The following is a 19516-nucleotide window of genomic DNA, read 5'->3' as shown; positions in this document are numbered from 1 at the left end:
GATAATTTGATTACAAATGTCTGGCTAAACATACAGTTCAGAAATTCATAGTCATAATTGATGAAAGAATGGCTATCCAGCTAGTCATACAGAAAATACTAGTTTTGATAATGTTGAGTGCAGAGTGGCTCTCCACATCCATAAGCAGGAGGAACCTGCTTACGCTGCACCACGGCTTTGTAGTGGGTGTGGGAGTAAATGGTGACAGCCTCTGCTGGCAGCATGGAAACATGACAGCTGCTGAACACCTGCACTGAGCTTGCAAACAGTCTTGGTGAGAGATGTGTGGTGTTTTAAAGAGTAAATCCCCAAGGCCTCACTGTACCCCTGCTCTGCTATTACTTACTTCAGTTTTGGAGTGCAGGTCTCTAACTCCTGCCATTAACTGTGTGGGTATCCAAGGACCACATGAAGCTCTAAGCTTACTGCAAGCTGTGTGACAGCTCATATTTAGGGTCCGTAATCATGCTATTTAACTGAATATCCTATTTTCTCTGCCCATAATCATGTTCTTGCTGATGTAGTCTCTGCAGTGCTTGCTCTAGTTGAAGTTAGAAGCTTTTCAGAACAAACAGCACTTCTGCCAGTTTGTACAGTCCTTATCAGTATGGAGGAGCACAGCTTTTATCAGGGAGTTTGGCTGTTGACAAAATAGTCATAATAAATAAGATTTGTGGGAACAACTTACGGGGTACATTTTTACAGGGTGTCTGTTTATCCTTTTGTGTGTTCTGGCCTCACCAGGTCTTCAGTTCTGTGGTACTGTGACACAGTTTTGTTTTGTGGTTATTTTGGGGATGAAGGTGGCTTAAGCTATATGTCAAACACCATTATGTTTTCTTCTGGGCTACCAAGGCCTCATAAATAGACTTATAGTCTATATGCAAGATTTACACAAACCTCTGTTTCCCAGCTGCGAGGAAGGAGGCAGAAAAAGACCATGTCACTTATGAAGAACTCAGAGGTGATGGTGAAATCACATGCAAGTGAGACAGTGAAATAATGTTGCTGATCAGCATTGATAGTACAGAATGTGGAGTGACAGATCACTGCTACTACATTTAATGTAGCAGGGCTTCTCTTCCCCATTTGCCTTTTTCACCGTCAGAGATCCTGGTGTTTACATTGGATATTGGGCATAATGTGCTCTGCCTGTTTCCTTCAGCTCTGCACAAACACAAGCAGGATTCTCTATTGATATAGAAAATTGCTAAAGATAATCATGAGACACTGTGATTCCATAATATCTAATGACACGTGTTTAGCTGTATTGATCTGTTTTTTTCCACGGGATGATGCCACCTATTGGAAGTTATTAAGAGAGGCAAAACAGCTCAAAGAAAATAAATACTTTATACTGGGCCGGTTTTTCAGCAAAGGTTATACTTTCCTACAGTTCAATAGCAAGAAAAAGAGCTTCTGTTGGGACATCCTGAATTATGGTACCTCATTAAAAGAGAAGAAGAAATAGAAGCAGAAAAAATACGGACAACAATGACTATTTCTGGAAAGGAAAAAGAAGTCCAGAAAAAAAAATACAGGTAAGGTTTAACAAGATAAAAATTATCTGTTTTTCCATTGGGTCTATAAATGACAGTCGCAGAATTTTGGTTTTTTGTTTGATTTTTTTTTTTAACTGAAGCGTGTTGATGGTGATAATTTTTAATTGACCTTGAACTTGTAGTGGTAAAATTATTAATATCTAAGATTGAGAGCTCTGGCTAAGAAGCTATCTTCACTAAAAGAACATCCTTTCAGCTAAAAGCTAAGTCTGTGATTGTTTCCAACTTTCCAATTCTGAGCTAAGATAAAAAAGGTGTGTCACTAATCAGAGCCATTTTTTCATATTGCTGTTATTTACTGTTTGATTCCTCAGAATTGTGGTAGTTAGCAAGCTCTCTAAGGAGTCCCATGCCTCCAGGGATGGATACCTGGTTTTAACATTGAAATGATTGCTTTTCCTTACTTTTCCATTCTTTTTTCTGAAACAGTATATAGGTTGGTTCTCTGTAATCTGAGAACAGAGAAGCAGAGGGGAAGATGCTCTCTGAATGTTCTCTTACCATATTCATAGTTAATACAGCTTCTGTCTGACCTGTCCTAAATTTTTTTTTTTCGCTTTTGTCAGTTTATTCATAATCACTGATGGGAAATGTTTTTTAATTATTTACCTTCTGTAAGGTAAGTAATGACAAGAGACTGATTGGAAAATTTCTTTTATATAAACTTTGCAAAGCAGCAATCATAATGATTCTTCATTTTTTTGCATTTAATTGAGTAAATATGTATAGTGTGCAGATTTGTTGCTCTTGCTCCTGTCATTACTATGTTAACAGTCCCTGAGACCAAGTTGGACTTGATTTCAAAGTTACTTTAAAACTTGGCACCTCTCAATGAAAATCTCTTCCATTTTCAGTGTTTGACATATGGTCTCCTTTCCTCTTGATGTTTGAAATGAAGTATCCATCTCAGGCCATCCAGACTCTTACAAGTTGATTGGTTTACAATCTTGACTTCAGCCTGCCTCTAACAGGTTTATTAATACAAAATTCTGCCCACCATGAAGGTCTGTTCAGAACTTTGTTGCCTTGAAGGATCTCTCCCCACATATTTTTATATAACTGCAAAATAATAATAATAATAATAAAATGATTAATGCATACAGAAGAAACAAACAAAACTTCTGCAAGATAAATTATCTAACTTATTGGTTGAAATGAGATTGTGATTGAATTTCTAGACAACAAATGTGAATAATTATGTAGAGGCAAGAATAAACACAAAGATAAAGCACAAAATTTCAAAGTACTGTAAACATCAGATTTCTGTGTAAATCATTTAGACCATCCTTGGCATAAGAAGAGGAAACCAGTAATCTTTATTAGTTCTTGTTTTCAATTTGACATGAGTTATATTATCAAAGGTAGAAATTCAGAAACAAAGTTATATTAAGCTAATCTTTGTTCTGTCCAAACCTGATACCAGAAGACTGTATCCGAAAACACTCATGCATGTCTGTTGTTACCTTAGTTTCAACACATTTCTGGAGAGTTCCAGAACTTCTCTTCTAGATGTGAACTGTCCAATTTAAGCATAAGAAAATCTTCTCTCAGAAGCAGATTGCTAATTTATCATCAATTTGCAATTTTATGTGGAAGAGTTAAAAAAAAGTCTATGGGAAGTAAATTTTGCAAAAGTGTAATTTTAGCAATACTTCTTATTTTATAATTGACTGAAGCTTAAAACTTTAAATAACATTCCAGAAAGATGAGGAAAGGAAGGCCATATTTTCAGCAGTAAGATAGAGTACAGTACAATAAAACATTAAAATAGTATAATAGCAGTCAGGCAGGTAAAGTGAAAAGCCTTTCTTCTACATTGAAAGATAGGTTGGCCCTATACATCTGCGATGATTTAATTAATAATGAAATATAATATATTTAATATTAAATATATTTTACCTTGATTGCATGGGCCAGTGTTAACTATTTATTCCACTCTATGTGAGTTAATATTGTCCAATAATTTTTAAATAATGTCAAAATAAATGTGGCAATAACTTCCCATATTTAAGTGGCTATTGTCAAAACTTCTACATAGAAATGATGTCCACACCATGAAAGTTCCTTTTAAAGAGAATCTGAATTCTTCTTTTGTGCTTAAAGCTGCCCATAACAAATCTTGAAACTTTTCTTCTGCTCAGATGAGCAGAAGATCTGAGGCTCATGGTGCAGCCATGAGCAGCACTCCACTGCAGCACAGCATATCTTACCCCAAATTAAATTCATTTTCCTGTTATACTTGGATAATCTATTCTTTACCATACTGTAATTTTTACTAAAATGTTTGTATTGGTTTTCAGAAGCTGCAAAGATAGCAATGAATAGGGAATTAAATATAGACAACCAGGAGACAAGGAGCTTTATTGAGTATTTTCTCTACGTGAGGGATTGGCAGCCTTTTTCACATTTCAGTTGAAAATATTTACATAAGCTGAAAACCACAGACTTACAGGCAGTTCAGAAAACCTTCCTGGATTCCATAGAGCATGGGTTGGATATCACTGATTGAAATTATTTTCTCAATATGGTTCAATGAATTTATAAAAAATTAATACACAAGGAAGCCAGTAGTGTTTAGAGTCCCATGTGCACAATTAATATATTATACTCATAATATTAATCTCTAATATAAATAAGCCTCAGTGCCTTCTGCATTTGTATGAGCTAAGAGCTAGCCAAATCCATCACGTGACAGCTTGATCAGCTAAGAAATCTCCCTCTGACTGTTAGAAAGGGGATAGTACTCTAGGAATGGATCACTGGGTACTTGCACCATATTTTATATTTCTGCCTATAGCATCTGTTCATAGCTTCTGTCAGAGACAGAATAATGTGTGAAAATGGGCTTTTGGCCAATACACATAGTCTTAACTTTCTTACAAATTATGTTCCTCCTCTGAAGAGACACCTTTGGAGCCTCCATCCCAAAAACCTACAGAAATGGAAACAAGGTTTCCAGTGATGATTACAGCCCTCAGTTGAGATGGATGGATAGGTAGAGAGTCTTTCCTCCTGTACTTGTAAAGACTGTGTTAACAAAATAATCATTGTGTTAGGTCAGCCTCTGGTTGGAAACATCTGGGCTGCCTTCTGTATTCCTTGATCACCATGGGAACGATGGACAACTTTGGACAAGAAGACATAGAGAATATTGGAAAGCATCAAGTACTTGACTCAGCAATCCTGAAAACATCCTGGCAGTGTCCCCAGGCTAGTGATTGTCTACAGTATCTATCCACACTAAACCAAACCACTGTAACTGTGACACCAGTCTCTACAAAATAGTTATCCCACAGCTTGGCCCTGCTGAGTAGGTTTGGCCAGTAAGCAAGAATTCTGGTTTGCTGAGACTTTGGAATGAAATATGGATCTTGAAATGTGTCAAGAAATAAAAAGGCAGAGAAGGACCATGACCTCGTACACCAACTCCATGGTGCACCCACATCCCAAGTCCTGCTTGTAGGTCTGGTTATGACACCTCAGAAAGGATATGGCAGAAGCAGAAAATACACAGAAAATGAAAACAAGGTCTGTCAGAGGAACAAAAAGGCTCCCATAGATAGCAACTGTATATGGATGGGGACTAGGAAGTATTTTTTCACAATACTCATAATTAAGTTGTACAAATTATTGTGTGACAGAAACCACAAGACAGCTGAATTTGAAAATGGATGGAAAAAATGGAGGACAGACACATTTGTGGCTATGAAACAGAGTGATACAAATACAACCTACAGTATGAGATATCTCTTAAACCAGCAACTGCCAGCAGTTCAGACACCAGGGAAAGAACACCATGATGTTTTATCTGTCTCATACAATGTTCTGCTTGGCCACCCTTCTCTGTCAGTTACAGAGTATTCTGTGAACTGAATCCAGTGTGGCCATTCTTATGCTCTTAACTCTTGCTTTGTGTAACTATATCAAAAAATTTCTCTCAGCCTTTTTTTTTTTTGTGTTCAGTGCATAGGTGCCTACAAGAGCAAGCTAGAGCAATACTTCACAAGCTTATCTCCAGCAAATGCAAAATGTCATTTTCTGCTGACATCAATTTAACTCTAGTAGGACTTTCCACTGAAAAAGTGATTTTCTTCTCTTTTGTACCTGTGAAGTGTCTTGAATGTGTTAAGGCTATTTACAGGCAATAATCCTCTTAATCATTAAACTTACAAATTTAACAATGGGTTTTCTTACCTCTCCACTGGCTTTACCAATGGGAGAATTGAGAATGAAGTCGGGAGGAGCAAAGACATCAACGAGGGCAACGGCATCATCTTTCAACTGTTTAAAAATAAAAAACATAACACTTGGCAACTTCTGTAGTTGTCTATGGCTACCTGTGAACTACAGAGCAGCATAAAGAATATTTTCATAATGTATCAGCTATTGATAATTTAAGAGAAGTCCATAATAAGTAGCCTAGTTTTATTTTGCCTTTTTTCACTCCCAGGGTAACTGTCAAAAGAGACTGCATTTTAAATGTTTTCCTCCTTTACTTATGGAGTGGTTTTAAAACACATTTTAATGAATATGGTGCTGTTTGCACACATAAACACATATATTTTTGAACTTTAAAAATGTAATGTTCATCTTCTTCTTTGAAATTTTGTTGACCTGCAAAGAATATATTCCAGTTTGGAAAGCTTTTGTGCTAAGAAAAAAAATTCACAAGCTAACACTACAATGAAATAAGTAGAACTGGACTGAAATATTTCACTGGCTTTCCAATGAAGATTGCAAGGCCACAAATACTGTGGTGTTATTTTGCAGGATATATTGTTTTCTGTTTATTGGTAAATAAATTAGGACTAGATTCAGGGTCGATGAGTTGCTAAACTTTACAGAAAATTATTCAGAAACTATTAATGTAGTATTGTGCTCATTTACCCCTTGAAGTACAGAATAAGTGATATATCTCCTTTTTAGTATTTGTATATTATATTATTTAATCACAACAAACAGGCTTACCCTGTAGCAGAGCTCCAGAATAGCATTCTGAATAAGTCTACCAGGTTGTTCACCTGAAGCATAGCCACCTGCAAACACATTCACAGAGAAGCTGATACCAGTTAAGATTACACTGATACAAACTTTTTACAAAAATGACTAAATAGATTCACCCATGTAATTGAATTAAAATCTTTCATTAATGAGTTGGCTGCAAAACTTTTATTCTAAGATATGTAGAGCCTTTTGCAGTAACAAGCTACACTACAGCATCTTGTTGTTTATCCCCTATCCTCTCCCCCAAGCACTGGATCACAGCAAAACTTGTGATCCCTCCATCACCTCTGAGCTAAGAGGGAGCCTTTTGGGTTATTTGTCATTCCAGATTCCTGCTCCTGAAAATTTGGTCGAGAATGATTGTTTTGTGCTGGACAAGCAGTAAGAAAACGCTCTAACATAAATCCTAGTTAGGATTCCCTCCCCCTGCCAAGTTAGGACTTTTATGAACTGACATGCACAGTATATTCAGGAGCTGATCTCACCTTGGTAGAGCACAGCCAGGTGTTTACTTAAAGACCAGAGTCCATAGAGAGCACTGAGATTCTTAAGCACTGGCTGCAGTGCAGGTGGAATGCTGGGGTCATGAGTGTAGTCATGATACCGCTGTAAGACTGTTTGTTCAATAAAGGCAATGGCTAAGGATCGACAGTAGTACACCTTAGGAAACAGAAAAGAAGGACATTGAGTATCAAAATACAAAAAACCAATCCTCAGCTGGTGCAGAATGGCATTGCTCTGGTCAGGTTAGTAGAGTTCTGTTGATTTAGATCTGATGATTTAGTGTGAGATTAAAGAAATTCTAAGAAGAAACGGTAGGAGAAAACACTTTCTACAACGTCTATGTAAAGGTTAGTCATGAGATATCTCATGAAATGCCTCTTAGAAATAAGACTGTATGCCTATTACCAGTGTAATAGTTGCACACAGACTTTATAGGATCAAGTAGCTACATCAGAGAGAACACAATGCAAAATCAGGTTTGCTGATTTTAGGATCATTAATAAACACATATAATGATTATTTAATATTATTCAGAGTTTTATGAAGAGGATAAAATCTTCCTATTGAAATCATATTACAGTCTCTTCAAACAACAAATAAAAATCTAATCATGTCAGCATGAGTGGATTCTGTTTATGGATGGCAACAGATTGCAATACATGTTGCAATCACACATCAGCTACAAGGTGGACAAGGGATTGGACCCAGCCAGCACGGGTTTAGGAAGGGCAGGTCCTGTCTGACCAACCTGATCTCCTTTTGTGATCAGGTGACCCACCTGGTGGATGAGGGGAAGGCTTTGGATGTGTCTACCTGGACTTCAGCAAAGCCTTTGACACTGTCTCCCACAGCATACTCCTGGAAAAGCTGGCAGCCCACAGCTTGGACAGGGGAACTCTGTGCTGGGTTAGGAACTGGCTGGAGGGCTGGTGGTAGTGAATGGTGCTGCATCCAGTTTCAGCCAGTCACTAGTGGTGTCCCCCAGGGATCAGTGTTGGGCCCAGTTCTATTTAATATCTTTATCGATGATCTGGATGAGGGGATTGAGTGTACCATTAGCAAATTTGCAGATGACACCAAGTTGTGGGGGAGTGTTGATCTGCTGGAAGGCAGGAGGGCTCTTCAAAGGGACCTGGACAAGCTAAAGAGATGGTCTGATTTCCGTGGGATGAGGTTCAGCAAGGCCAAGTGCCGGGTCCTGCACTTCGGCCACAACAACCCCCTGCAGCGCTACAGGCTGGGACAGAGTGGCTGGAGAGCAGCCAGGCAGAGAGGGACTTGGGAGTTTGGACTGACAGGAAGCTGAACATGAGCCAGCAGTGTGCCCAGGTTGCCAAGAAGGCCAATGGCATCCTGGCCTGCATCAGGAACAGTGTGGCCAGCAGGACCAGGGAAGTGATTCTTCCCCTGGACCCAGCGCTGGTGAGGCCACACTTGGAGTACCGTGTCCAGTTCTGGGACCCTCAGTTCAGGAAGGATATTGAGGTGCTGGAGCAGGTCCAGAGAAGAGCAACAAGACTGGTGAAGGGACTTGAGCACAAGTCCTATGACGAGAGGCTGAGGGAGCTGGGGTTGTTTAGCCTGGAGAAGAGGAGGCTCAAGGGAGACCTCATCACTCTCTACAACTGCCTGAAAGGAGGTTGGAGCCAGGTGGGCATTGGTCTCTTCTCCCAGGCAACCAGCACGGACAAGAGGGCATCGTCTTAAGCTCTGCCAGGGGAAGTTTAGGTTGGATATGAGGAAGAAATTCTTTACAGAGAGAGTAATCAGACATCGGAATGGGCTGCCCAGGGAGGTGGTGGATTCACCGTCCTGGAGGTTTTTAAGATGAGACTGGATGCGGCACTTAGTGCCATGGTCTAGTAACCACAGCGGGGTTGGATCAAGGGTTGGACCCGATGATCTTGGAGGTCTTTTCCAATACAGTTGATTCTACGATTCTATGATTTTCAAGGAATTATGCAACTAATCATTGTTGACTATCCCATGAGAAAGACAAGTCACCAGTTACTGTTAATGCAGAGTATAAGGAATATTTGTCTACATTTATATACTTCACCTTTGCTATATTGTGGCATATATGCGCAATGAAATACACAGCTGACTGAAAACATTGTAGCTGGTGAACAGGAGGGGAATATGAAACCATTGCTGTTCTGGCTGATTTGTTGCAATGCTGTTAACATGTGTTCGGTTTTACCCCATTTGTTAAGGGTTGAGGGTTTTTTTGTTTTTTTGTTTTTTTTTTTTTTTTAATTTAGAATTAGTTGATTAGTTGTTTTTTTTCTTTTACATACTTGCATTATTCTTGCATCTAAATCCACTGCAACATTTAAAAAAGGCATATTCCAAAGACAACTGTCTTTATCAACAGCTGTCCAGTGGCATACTTATGTCCAAGCTCAGATAAAAGCATGAACAGCAAACCACACGTCTATTCTCTGCAGGATTAGGGAGGACTTCCCCCTTACTACAAGGTCTTTTTTAGATATGAATGTCATTTCCCTAGTCAGAATGAAATAAGTCTTAACATCACAAAGGAAACATTAAAAATTATTTACCTGTTATTCTCCTCTATAATTCTATTTCCCTCTTTACCTTTGCTTGCACTACTGTATTGTTTCTATCAAGCTACTCCCAAACCAAAATAACCAAGGGATATGCCAGGAATCTCTTCCAGATCCCCCATAGCATGAACAAATATTATGTATTACTCAGCCACTGGGCTGACAGAAAACTGTTTCTTCATGCCCAGAAAGTTTTAAATCAAATACGTACATGTCTTCAAAGCACAGCTTGTAAATCATTTTCAGATGTTTTTGAGGCATGCCATTTAAAATAAAAAATCCTGCTGTCCTGAGGAGGAGTTGTAGGGAGAAAATAAAACCTCATGACCTAAAGTATATCAATGCCTATCACGAAAGCAATTGTGTGCCTGAGTATCTTTGGATTTTAGCACATCTGAACATAAAACGAAGAGAACCTTCACACTTCTGAGCAAACCACTCTCTCTAATGCACTGGCCCCAGCATCAGCCTCCCCAAGACCTGGCCAACTGACAGGAAATCAGACTTTAATTTCTGGCAATTCCCATTCTGAGTTTGACCCTGAAGAGTTTCTCTAATAAGCTGCTTCTAGGGTAAAAAACAGAAAGGTTTTCTCCACTCTACCAGTTGTTTCACACAGATCATGCCCTGTTGAAGCTAGGCTGGCTGTTTTTAGGTGTAGAGTTGAATATTCCTTCCTGATGTTTTTTAATGAGCTTTGCAGATAAGGTGAATGACACTGACCATTTTCAGGGAACTGATCTTTCTAAGTGACAAAGGACAAGTGCTCTTTCTTTGGGTATGAGCCAGTTTTTCTCATGGAGGTAACAGAGGAATCTGGTGAACTTGGGGATATGCACTGAAATTTGGAGTTAAGCCATTCCTAGCTGTTAAAACTCTCTGGTGAGAGAGTGGATCTGCTATATGTAAATTGTCAATGTTTCCTTTTCAGGTTCCAATGCTGTCAGTCTGGTATCTTTCATGAGTACTTTGCCCTATAGGAATTGGAGATGAAAAAGACCTATTAGGTCATCTAGTTTACCTACCTGCCAGAGCAAGATTCTTTCCTACAGTATGTATTTGGCCACAAGAGCAGATGGAGAAGTAATAACCTGATGCTGCAGTAGATTTAATACTGGTAGATTTAGTCTTCAGAAGTTGTGCTATCAAAATTACAGAAAGCACGCAGCACATGCCTGCAACTTTTTTGAAGGGAAATATATCCTGAAAGACTTCTGCTGACAGTAACTGTCCTGCTATCATGTTCTATGCCAAGCACATGGACAGGTATTAAGTTTTATTAGTTATTTGACTTGCTGCTTTATGGCTGAGGAAATTGTACTTCATGACACAAGCAGATAAAGCTAACAGGAACTGAAAAACTTGCATGAAAACAAATAAAAAAAATAAGAAAGATTAATAAGTATTACCTGACAGTTGTTTTTTGCCTCAAAATCACTTAGCCCAGCCTGCTTTTCCTTACTCAGTTTTAGGTCACTTTCTCGGAGCAGGTAGCAAAACAGCCATTTATAAGCTGCTAAAGGAACTGTGAAAAAGAGAGAAGCAAAATTCTTAACATTCACATTTGTAATGCAAGAAGTCACACGCAAATTCTACTGCAGTCCTAGTTTTTGTTATTTGAGATGAAAAGTGAAAATGTTAATTAACTGATATGTTAATTGACATGACACTTTGTCCACTACTGTAGATACAATAAATATCTGGGGACCACAGTCAAAATGTAAATGTAGAGTGAAGACGCACCACCCCTGACCATACACTAGTTCATACTGACCCAAAGCTAGAAGACAAGGTATATCTACAGCTCAGTTTAGATTTCTGACTTGAATAAATTTTTTAGCTTGCTAATTTTTTCTCATATTAAGACTTAGGTCTGCAAGGTACCCAGTCTCATCTGAGAATACAAGAAGACAAGAGAGTCCACATTTAATGGAAGCTTGACTTCCAACATTGCAAAGATGGCTCAAGGTAATCACATTTAAATGAATAGCTTTGTACATAATTGTGTCATATTTTGAGAACAGCCTGGAACTATTAAGGCAAAAAGTAATTCAGCATAAAGTCCTTCCCTGAATCCTGCTCGCTTGTTTCTTAGCTTAAGATTTAGTGTAGACTATGATTTAGGCAATTGGGAGTGTTTACATGCTGCCTAAATTTTGGCAACTAAATTAACAGTCCAGTTTCTAACAGAATGGATCAATAAACAGATTGAGATTTTATTTAAAAACTAAAGTCTGTTTCAGTAGGTATTAAAAGAGAGGAGAGAACATGTGCTTACATATCAGTTTGTGCATCTTGGAGACATACAGGAAACAAGAAAGCAAGCAGTTGTTTTGAACTAGTCTTTTTCTTATAAGCCTTTATGTTTTGAATTTATTCAGATTTTGCCCTGTAGCTATTATGATACTATCTTACTTGGTACTGTGCATCACTATCTGAAGTTCAGCTTTTCTGTAATTATTTGAGCACTGAAGTGGTTATTGAATTATAGGAATCAACTTGATTGCTCCTTCTATATCAAGGCTGGAGTTTCTTCCCCCATTATGTTCTCAGTTATACAGATTCACTTAAGCTCTGTGTCCTGTTGCTCTCTCATTATCTGCTCACTTCTTTTTAATTTTTGCCTCCAAGGGCCAATCTGGGATCACAGTGATACACAAATGGGAGCAGCTTCTAATGTCATACTTGATTTGATTACACCAGACTAAACCAGGAAAACTGTAGGGAATTTTCTTTTTACGATTACTCGTTTTTCTCTATACAACCATAAGCAACTGTCAAAACCAGAGAAAATTAATGCCTTTTCAACATATTTCTAAATCACTTGTGTGGTTTTCTAAAAGAAGATGTTTTAGCAATAGAAGGTAGTGGCAATCAATGGCTTAGAACTGGAAAACAGCAATACAGTGGCAATCCCCCTAAATCACAGATATTACTTTAGAGACACAAAAATGGAAGAAAAATATCTGATGCTATCCTCCATTCCAGAACTGAGGCTGGGGACAATAGAACCTACTTTGAAATGCAAACTATGTTCTTAGTAAATTGAAATGCATGTAATACAAAGAAAGTCAGCAAATATGACAAATATCTAATAAATAGCAGAGGCTGAATCTCAAATCTCTAGATCGTCTCCTTTGGAAAGGAATTTAAGATTCTAGAATCAGTTTAACAACAGCAGAAGGCTACCTGAGGAGTCCATGCAATCTTCAACACTAATGGCTGTGAATTTCCAGCCAAGGATATGATGATAGTCTTGCAAAACGTTTATTGTTCCCAAAGGGGATTCAAAAGGAGCTTTATCTGAAACACCAAAAGAAATAAAAATGATATATAAGAAAAGAAATCAGACTTTTTGGAACTAAAAGCCTATTACAAAACCATGCATATACTCAACAGGCCAGATGAAATTAGACTATAATATTTATTTTATTATGGCCTAGTCCAGCCAAAAGAGGACTGGTGGACAAGTGTGGAAAAACCTGACATCACTGCCTATAATTATGCCCCATAAGATTCAACTCCAATTGCTATGTTTTCCAGCTCTGTAAGATGCTGGTGAAACTCACTGCTGGAAAACTGAAACAAAATCTAGAGAACTACAAAATGTAGTGATGGATATTGCTACCAAGTTAGGCGATATGAGCTGTTTAAAGTACAATAAACAGACTTATGATGACTTTACCAATACAGAATCACAGAATCATAGAATGGGGTGGTTGGAAGGGACCTTAAAGATCATCTAGTTCCAACCCTCCCATCCTGGACAGGGACACCTTCCCCTGGACCAATGTGCTCAGAGCCCCATCCAACCTGGCCTCGAACACTTCCAGGGATGGGGCATCCACAACTCCTCTGCACAACATGTTCCAGTGTCTCACCACCCTCGCAGGGAAGAATTTCTTCCTAACATCTAATCTAAATCTCTCATCTTTTAGTTTAAAAACATTCCCCTTTGTCATATAACTATCTGCCCATGTAAAAAGTAGCTCTCCTCTTTTTTATAAATACTGGAAGTCCACAATGAGGTCTCCCTGGAGCCTTCCCTTCTCTGGGCTGAACAAACCCAACTCTCTCAGCCTCTCTTCATAGCAGAGGTGCTTCAGTACTCTTGAGCATCTTGGTGGCCTCCTTTGGACCCTCTCTAACAGGTCCAAATCCTTCTTGTTCTTAGGACCCCAGAACTGGATGCAGTACTCAGGTAATTCCATTGAACCAAATTGCACTTCTCAGGGAGTAAGATACGACTTAACCTGATTAGGGATGGCAAAACATCTAGCTGGTTTCTGCAAGATTTAGGAGAAAGAATATTTCTTGCAGCAAATATCTGTGTATTATGAATGTACCATATGACAGAGTCTGTAGTACATTATTTATGCTCCACAGAGTGATTACATGACTGTCAAATGCTTTCAGTATGAAATTACCTTCTAATTCCATTAGCTACACACTGTTGGGTCCAGCATAAGATTCCACACTGAAAACCTACCTCTTATGCAGTTCATCCAGCTCATTAAGTAGTTGCTGGTTTGCTGAAGGAGGACGTTGTTATCTCCCTCATATGTGCAGTTTGGATCATTGTCATTTCGGATATCACCCAGACGATTCACTTAATAAGAACAAGTGCATAATTTAATATATTCCAATGTACTAGTGGAAGCTAAGAGAGATTAAATAATTATTTTGTGACAAAACGCAAGAGAGTTTTCTGTTCCTGTATATAAAACTATTGTGATGAACAGAGGAGATTGAAAGTTCACTGTTTAGTTTGTGAAAGTGAACATAATGTAAAGATTTTAGAAAAGTGTGGCACTCATCTTACAAGGGGAATTTTCATCTATAAAGTCTGCGCCTTTATTTTTGAAACTAAGACTAAATTGCCTGTATAGTCTGTCCAAATGCTGGTGCAGATCCTGTACAGGTTTAGGGTTTTTTTTTGTGGTAACAGGAATGACATAAAGTTTAAAAATATGGATACGAGGAAAAAATATTTTCTAAACATATTGCTGAAATTCAGACGTCATGATAGAATAGCAGTTGAAGAACATATCAACATAACTGTTCTCTCTCTGATCAGCGTATGCAGTAGACTGTAACTTACTGGCAAGGTAACCATGTCCTCCACAAGCTTCTCGGCACTCCTGAGCTGCCTGCTGAGCAGTCCAAGATGCCAGTGGTTTGCTGGCAGCAGATAAAGCATGAATCTCACGTCCCAAATCAGCCTTTGTGAAAAACAAGTTATAAGTGAGTAATAACTTTTACACAAAGTAAGTTTGTGACCAGTTAAAGCTGTAGATATGTGTATTGCCTTACAATGAACAGTAACTGGCAATACATGCATAAAATTTTCTGAGATCTGTGTAAGCATATTTTTTGGTACCACAGAAAAATCCTGACACAACTGAAGAACTTTCAGCACCAACTTTCTTACACGGGACAGGAATAATTCATGCCAGGTAATGGGCACATGGGTACATCTTAGCTCAGCTGTGCCACCTGGCATGGCATTGAACTGCTTGTCAATCTTTCCCTCCCAAAAATGGAGAGGCAGGTGGTTGAAGGTGGACTATCCAGAGAAAGCTTCATTCCCTCTGTGACACAAGCACTACCTCCTTCCCTGGTCAGCAAGGGGATATTTATAAAATTTATTGCCTTGCACAGTTTTCACTGATCTTTTAAGCACCTGTTTTGTAAGGAATAGGAAAACTTAAATGTACACCCTTGGTTTCCAGAGAAGCAGAGTAGTCTGCATTTACACTAACTCTGCTGACCCTCCTTTGAAAACGTGTTTGGGACTCCAGTTTCTGGACACAGTGGCTTGATACAACCAAGGCTTATTTAAGAGCAACTCCCTGGTTGCTTTTGTTTGTTTGTTTGTTTATTTAAGATCTCCTGTCAAACAAAAGGAATTCAAAAGGATTAGGTTCTTAACATTTTCAACAAACAATGATTTTTATTCCTATCTGAGAGCCACTGTTTTGCCTAAGATTAGTGACTGCACTGCAGACCTCCAGAGATGAAGTATCAGATAAAAAAATGAAACAGATTCTTCTGGGGCCTGTGCAAAGAGGAGAAATTAGAATACCCAGAGATTAGAACAAAAAATCTTTCATGAGCTTTATTTTAGCTGAAAAAGCCTGAGTGTTTAAGTAAGATATAAGCAATTCACAGCCAGTGTGTAGGCCCTAACAATTTGTATTGTCAAAATTTGTAAAAATAAATAAAATTTATATGCTATAAAAAACCCTATAATGCTGTTATTTTGATTAAGAATCAGTCCTTGCACAGAGATTATAGATTAAACTATTTCCTCCGTAAAGGGGTGACTTTCCAATGGGCTGATTGTGGATGAGCAATTCAGCATTGACTCAAAAGTCTTAATTTTTTTCTCTAAAAATATTTATCCTAATGCAAGGATTTGAATTGCAAAGTCAAGCCAGACTCAAGGCTTGTGCAGGAATCAAGAAAAGTAACATTTCAGAAAGTCTTGATATATGTTCCCTGCAGAATCATTTACAACAGTTATAAGCTGAATTTGCACCCTCATAACATATTTATGATAAAAAATTCTGCAAGAAAACACAACTTTTAATCCCACAGAAATCAATAAAACTTTAATCACTTCATCAAAACTAATTTTAATGTTTTTCTAAATGCAACTTTAAAAAGTACTTTGTAGCCCCATATTTCTGAGACATTGCTCCACCATTCTTGATTGCAAAATAGTCTAAGACTTCTAAGTAGGTCTTTCATTTAAGTTTCCTGTTTATTATAGTTAGAGCTCAGTGAAAAAGAAATGAGTAAATATCTCACCTGTCTCTGATTCCTTTGCTGTGTCAACACACCTGCATAAAACTCTACATAGTTCTCAAACAGGGACTTGGAGAAATAATCTAAGGCATATGCAGCGGCCAGGTAAGGAAAAAGACGCCATTGCTAGAAAAAAAATTAAACTGATTTGATCACAAATTGATATATGTTTTTAATACTTATTGTATTGAACTAACCCATTAATTTTTACTGTGTTCAAATTGGAAACTGTTTAACGGAGAACTTAACAATAACCGTTTATTAACATAACTAATTGTAACTATATACAAGTTACAGTTATGTTATTCTAGTTCTTGCATTTCATGACTTTGTGATAAACATTCTGTTAAACTAGTGCAAAAGTTCACTGAAGCTTTGGGGACCAATGACATATTTTTTACCCTGTGTTTATAAAATGTCTGGCATGCCAGGGCCAGTCACAATTCATATGTTTCTTCAGTACCAACATGACAGAGGTTGTAACCATTTCACTTGCTTGTTTGTTGCTGAATGTATATTAGTGCTAGTTACATTCTGTGGAAAAAAAAAACAAACAAGGGCTGAGAAGCAGAGAAAAAACCATCTTTGCTGCTCCATGCAACTCAGGTCTTGTGAAGGAAAAGAGAAACTGCTTAGAAAGCTTTCGTGGTAAAGGAAGAAGGGACTGAAATTTTCAGCAAGAACCCACAGAACAGGCCAAAACAGAGAAAAATTGAGAGACTCAAAGAATAATGGGAAGCAGATCCCAGCTTATTCAGAAGTGGTGGAAAGAAGGCAACTTTCACTAGTTTGTGGAAACCCATGAACTCTTTCAACATTGCAAGACTAAATGCAAACCTGAAAAAAAGCACCCACATTGCAAGGACAAACTGGGCAGGTTTGTTTTCAGCACTTTTTATATATTAACTTTTATCATCCAGCAGATCTGAGTTTTCTCTATTTCCCAGTTACTCCACATACTCTTGTTCTTTTTTTTCAGAGCAAAAAGTTGTTTTCATCTGCATAAACTGCAGACAAATGTTAATTATATTCCCCTCCAAATCAGTACTATCTTGAGACTTCTCCACAATGGATGTCATTGATTTTTATAATTTTAAAGCATAAAGACTAAAAAGAGAAAATTAGAGTAGCAGTAAAAGAAGCACTGAAATTTTTAAAGAAATACTAGTTCCTACATGTGCAGTACTTCCACATGTGCATATAAGACAGTCTTTCTCTGAAAAGTTTACTATTTAGAAGACAAATGTTTCTAGGTACTTCAGAAACATGAATATTTTTGGTTTTGCTATTCCAAGAACTTATGTCAAAAGCTTGATCGTGCCAGGAGAAGGTCTTGAGTTGGGAATGAACTCCTGCAACTGCACTAGAATGATGCTTCAGATGATACAGACAACTTTAATTTCACTAACTGCAGTGTTACTACTGTGACCTACAGTAGTTCTGAATCTGCGTTTCATTACATAAAAGTCCATAGATGTGAATTCCAAAGTATTTACCTGTGTTTGGTATTCAAGAACAGGTATTTCTTCATCCTCAGTTGGTCCAAACTGGCGGCGAGCTGCTGAGAAGCGAATGGCTATTGCCAAGGCAAGCTTTAAATTGGTTGTGGAAATTGCCGTGATCATAATCCTGCCACTGGACAAGGTTCCCAGAGCTGCACTAAAACGCTCTTTAACATCCTGAACAAATAGAAGGCACAGACAGAATGGTGAGGCTAACATTTCATTCACAGCCCCCATGAAGATGCAACTTTGGTAGTGAGATTAGAAGCACAGAGGATTGGCCAGTTTTGTTTCTTGACTTATTCAGATAAGGCTTTCAGGCAAGACTCAGAGTAGTCTTGCCTGAACATCGTCAAACTCTGAACTCTTTAAGATCAGTGGGGTAGCTCAAAGAGCACTAAATTCAGTAAAATCAGTGAGGTGAGACATCTCTGAAATGCAATTACAAAAATGGCATTCATATCTCATGTGAAATTGTCAACAGCCTTATTTAGGTTTAGGTCTCTAGTACCTCTCAACATAAGAGGCACATGCTCTGTCTCTTAATCTACTTATATTTTGTATATTTAATGAACTATATAAATGAAACAAATCCTTGTTTCATACCTTGACTGAACTTGAGTACTTCCCCTCAGCTGTGACATCTCCAGCTATATTCAGTATGTTTTCTTTAGGTATCCTGACATTGTGGAACATGGCGAATCTGTTTAAACAAATACACAATGTAAAATCTATGCCTACATGGTCCGAGGTGTTTGCATTATAGAAAAATGTCACAACAAAGACAGGATTGCACAATGATCTCAGGCATGTCAGTGAACTGAAAACTGTGCCCATCAAGCCAAGTAGGTTATTTTAGGAGAGTATGCCTGGGACAACAAAGGCTTTCAAACTCAAGAGCAGCACAAGAAATTCATGAAGGGAGATTAGTTGTTGTAATTCATCTGGTTTTTTGGGTTTGCTTTAAAAAGATGATGCTTACAAAACCAAAACACACACTTCATTGACTCTAGGAGACCATTTCAGCAGCTTCATAAGTAAAGTAGTAAAAAAGTAATGGAAGGATGAGCAATGTATTCTATCTGAGGGAAGGGACAAGAAAAGTCACTTATTAGAGAACTTATACACAGGCAGTTTGACAGGTACTTTCACCAACACCTCAGACACTTGAACTGAATTCTCAGTCTGCATGAGCCTAGGTAAGTTACTTAGCTTGACATCTCAGATGTCAAAAAACTTCAGAAGATGAACAACTTCCTTCTCCTGCCTAGAAGCTGACTGGACCATTCTTACTCCTAATAATTCCCTGCCACTAACAATTCTGCTGAAGTATATGCTTTACTGAAGCATATACCTGTTGTTTAGTCCAGTCTGGAGATTGCTTTGGAATAGAGGCACTATATATTTTTATGAGTCTAAAATACAGATCTGGGAGGATCATTCATGCTATTGCAAAACAAATGAGGACATAGCTGCAATAGTGCTCTGAGGAGGAAACAAATGGAAATTTTTCCTTTGTTTAAACTCAGATTAGGAATTCTGCTCCCTGGAATGTGGCATCTTAAAA

General features: G+C 38.1%; 1 protein-coding gene across 1 annotated transcript in view; it reads right to left on the bottom strand.

Annotated features, from left to right (window-relative positions):
- Nucleotides 1–2200: 2200 nt before the first annotated feature.
- Nucleotides 2201–19516, bottom strand: part of ACOX3 (acyl-CoA oxidase 3, pristanoyl) — a 34805-nt gene continuing 17489 nt past the window's right edge. The window contains exons 8-18 of the mRNA XM_027686506.1: nucleotides 18556–18652; nucleotides 17944–18126; nucleotides 16451–16573; nucleotides 14739–14859; nucleotides 14127–14246; nucleotides 12827–12940; nucleotides 11047–11162; nucleotides 7052–7226; nucleotides 6531–6598; nucleotides 5757–5843; nucleotides 2201–2621 (exon numbers count right to left, since the gene is read on the bottom strand). Coding sequence (XP_027542307.1) covers nucleotides 2502–2621; nucleotides 5757–5843; nucleotides 6531–6598; nucleotides 7052–7226; nucleotides 11047–11162; nucleotides 12827–12940; nucleotides 14127–14246; nucleotides 14739–14859; nucleotides 16451–16573; nucleotides 17944–18126; nucleotides 18556–18652 — 1324 coding nt within the window. The 3' untranslated portion in view covers nucleotides 2201–2501. The remainder of the gene's footprint in view (nucleotides 2622–5756; nucleotides 5844–6530; nucleotides 6599–7051; nucleotides 7227–11046; nucleotides 11163–12826; nucleotides 12941–14126; nucleotides 14247–14738; nucleotides 14860–16450; nucleotides 16574–17943; nucleotides 18127–18555; nucleotides 18653–19516) is intronic.

The sequence above is a fragment of the Neopelma chrysocephalum genome, unplaced genomic scaffold (assembly GCF_003984885.1).
Source record: "Neopelma chrysocephalum unplaced genomic scaffold, ASM398488v2 Primary Assembly neopelma1_71, whole genome shotgun sequence".
Lineage (NCBI taxonomy): Eukaryota > Metazoa > Chordata > Aves > Passeriformes > Pipridae > Neopelma > Neopelma chrysocephalum.
The sequence above is the reverse complement of the archived record's forward strand: the minus strand, read 5'-3'. Positions and strand labels throughout refer to the sequence as shown.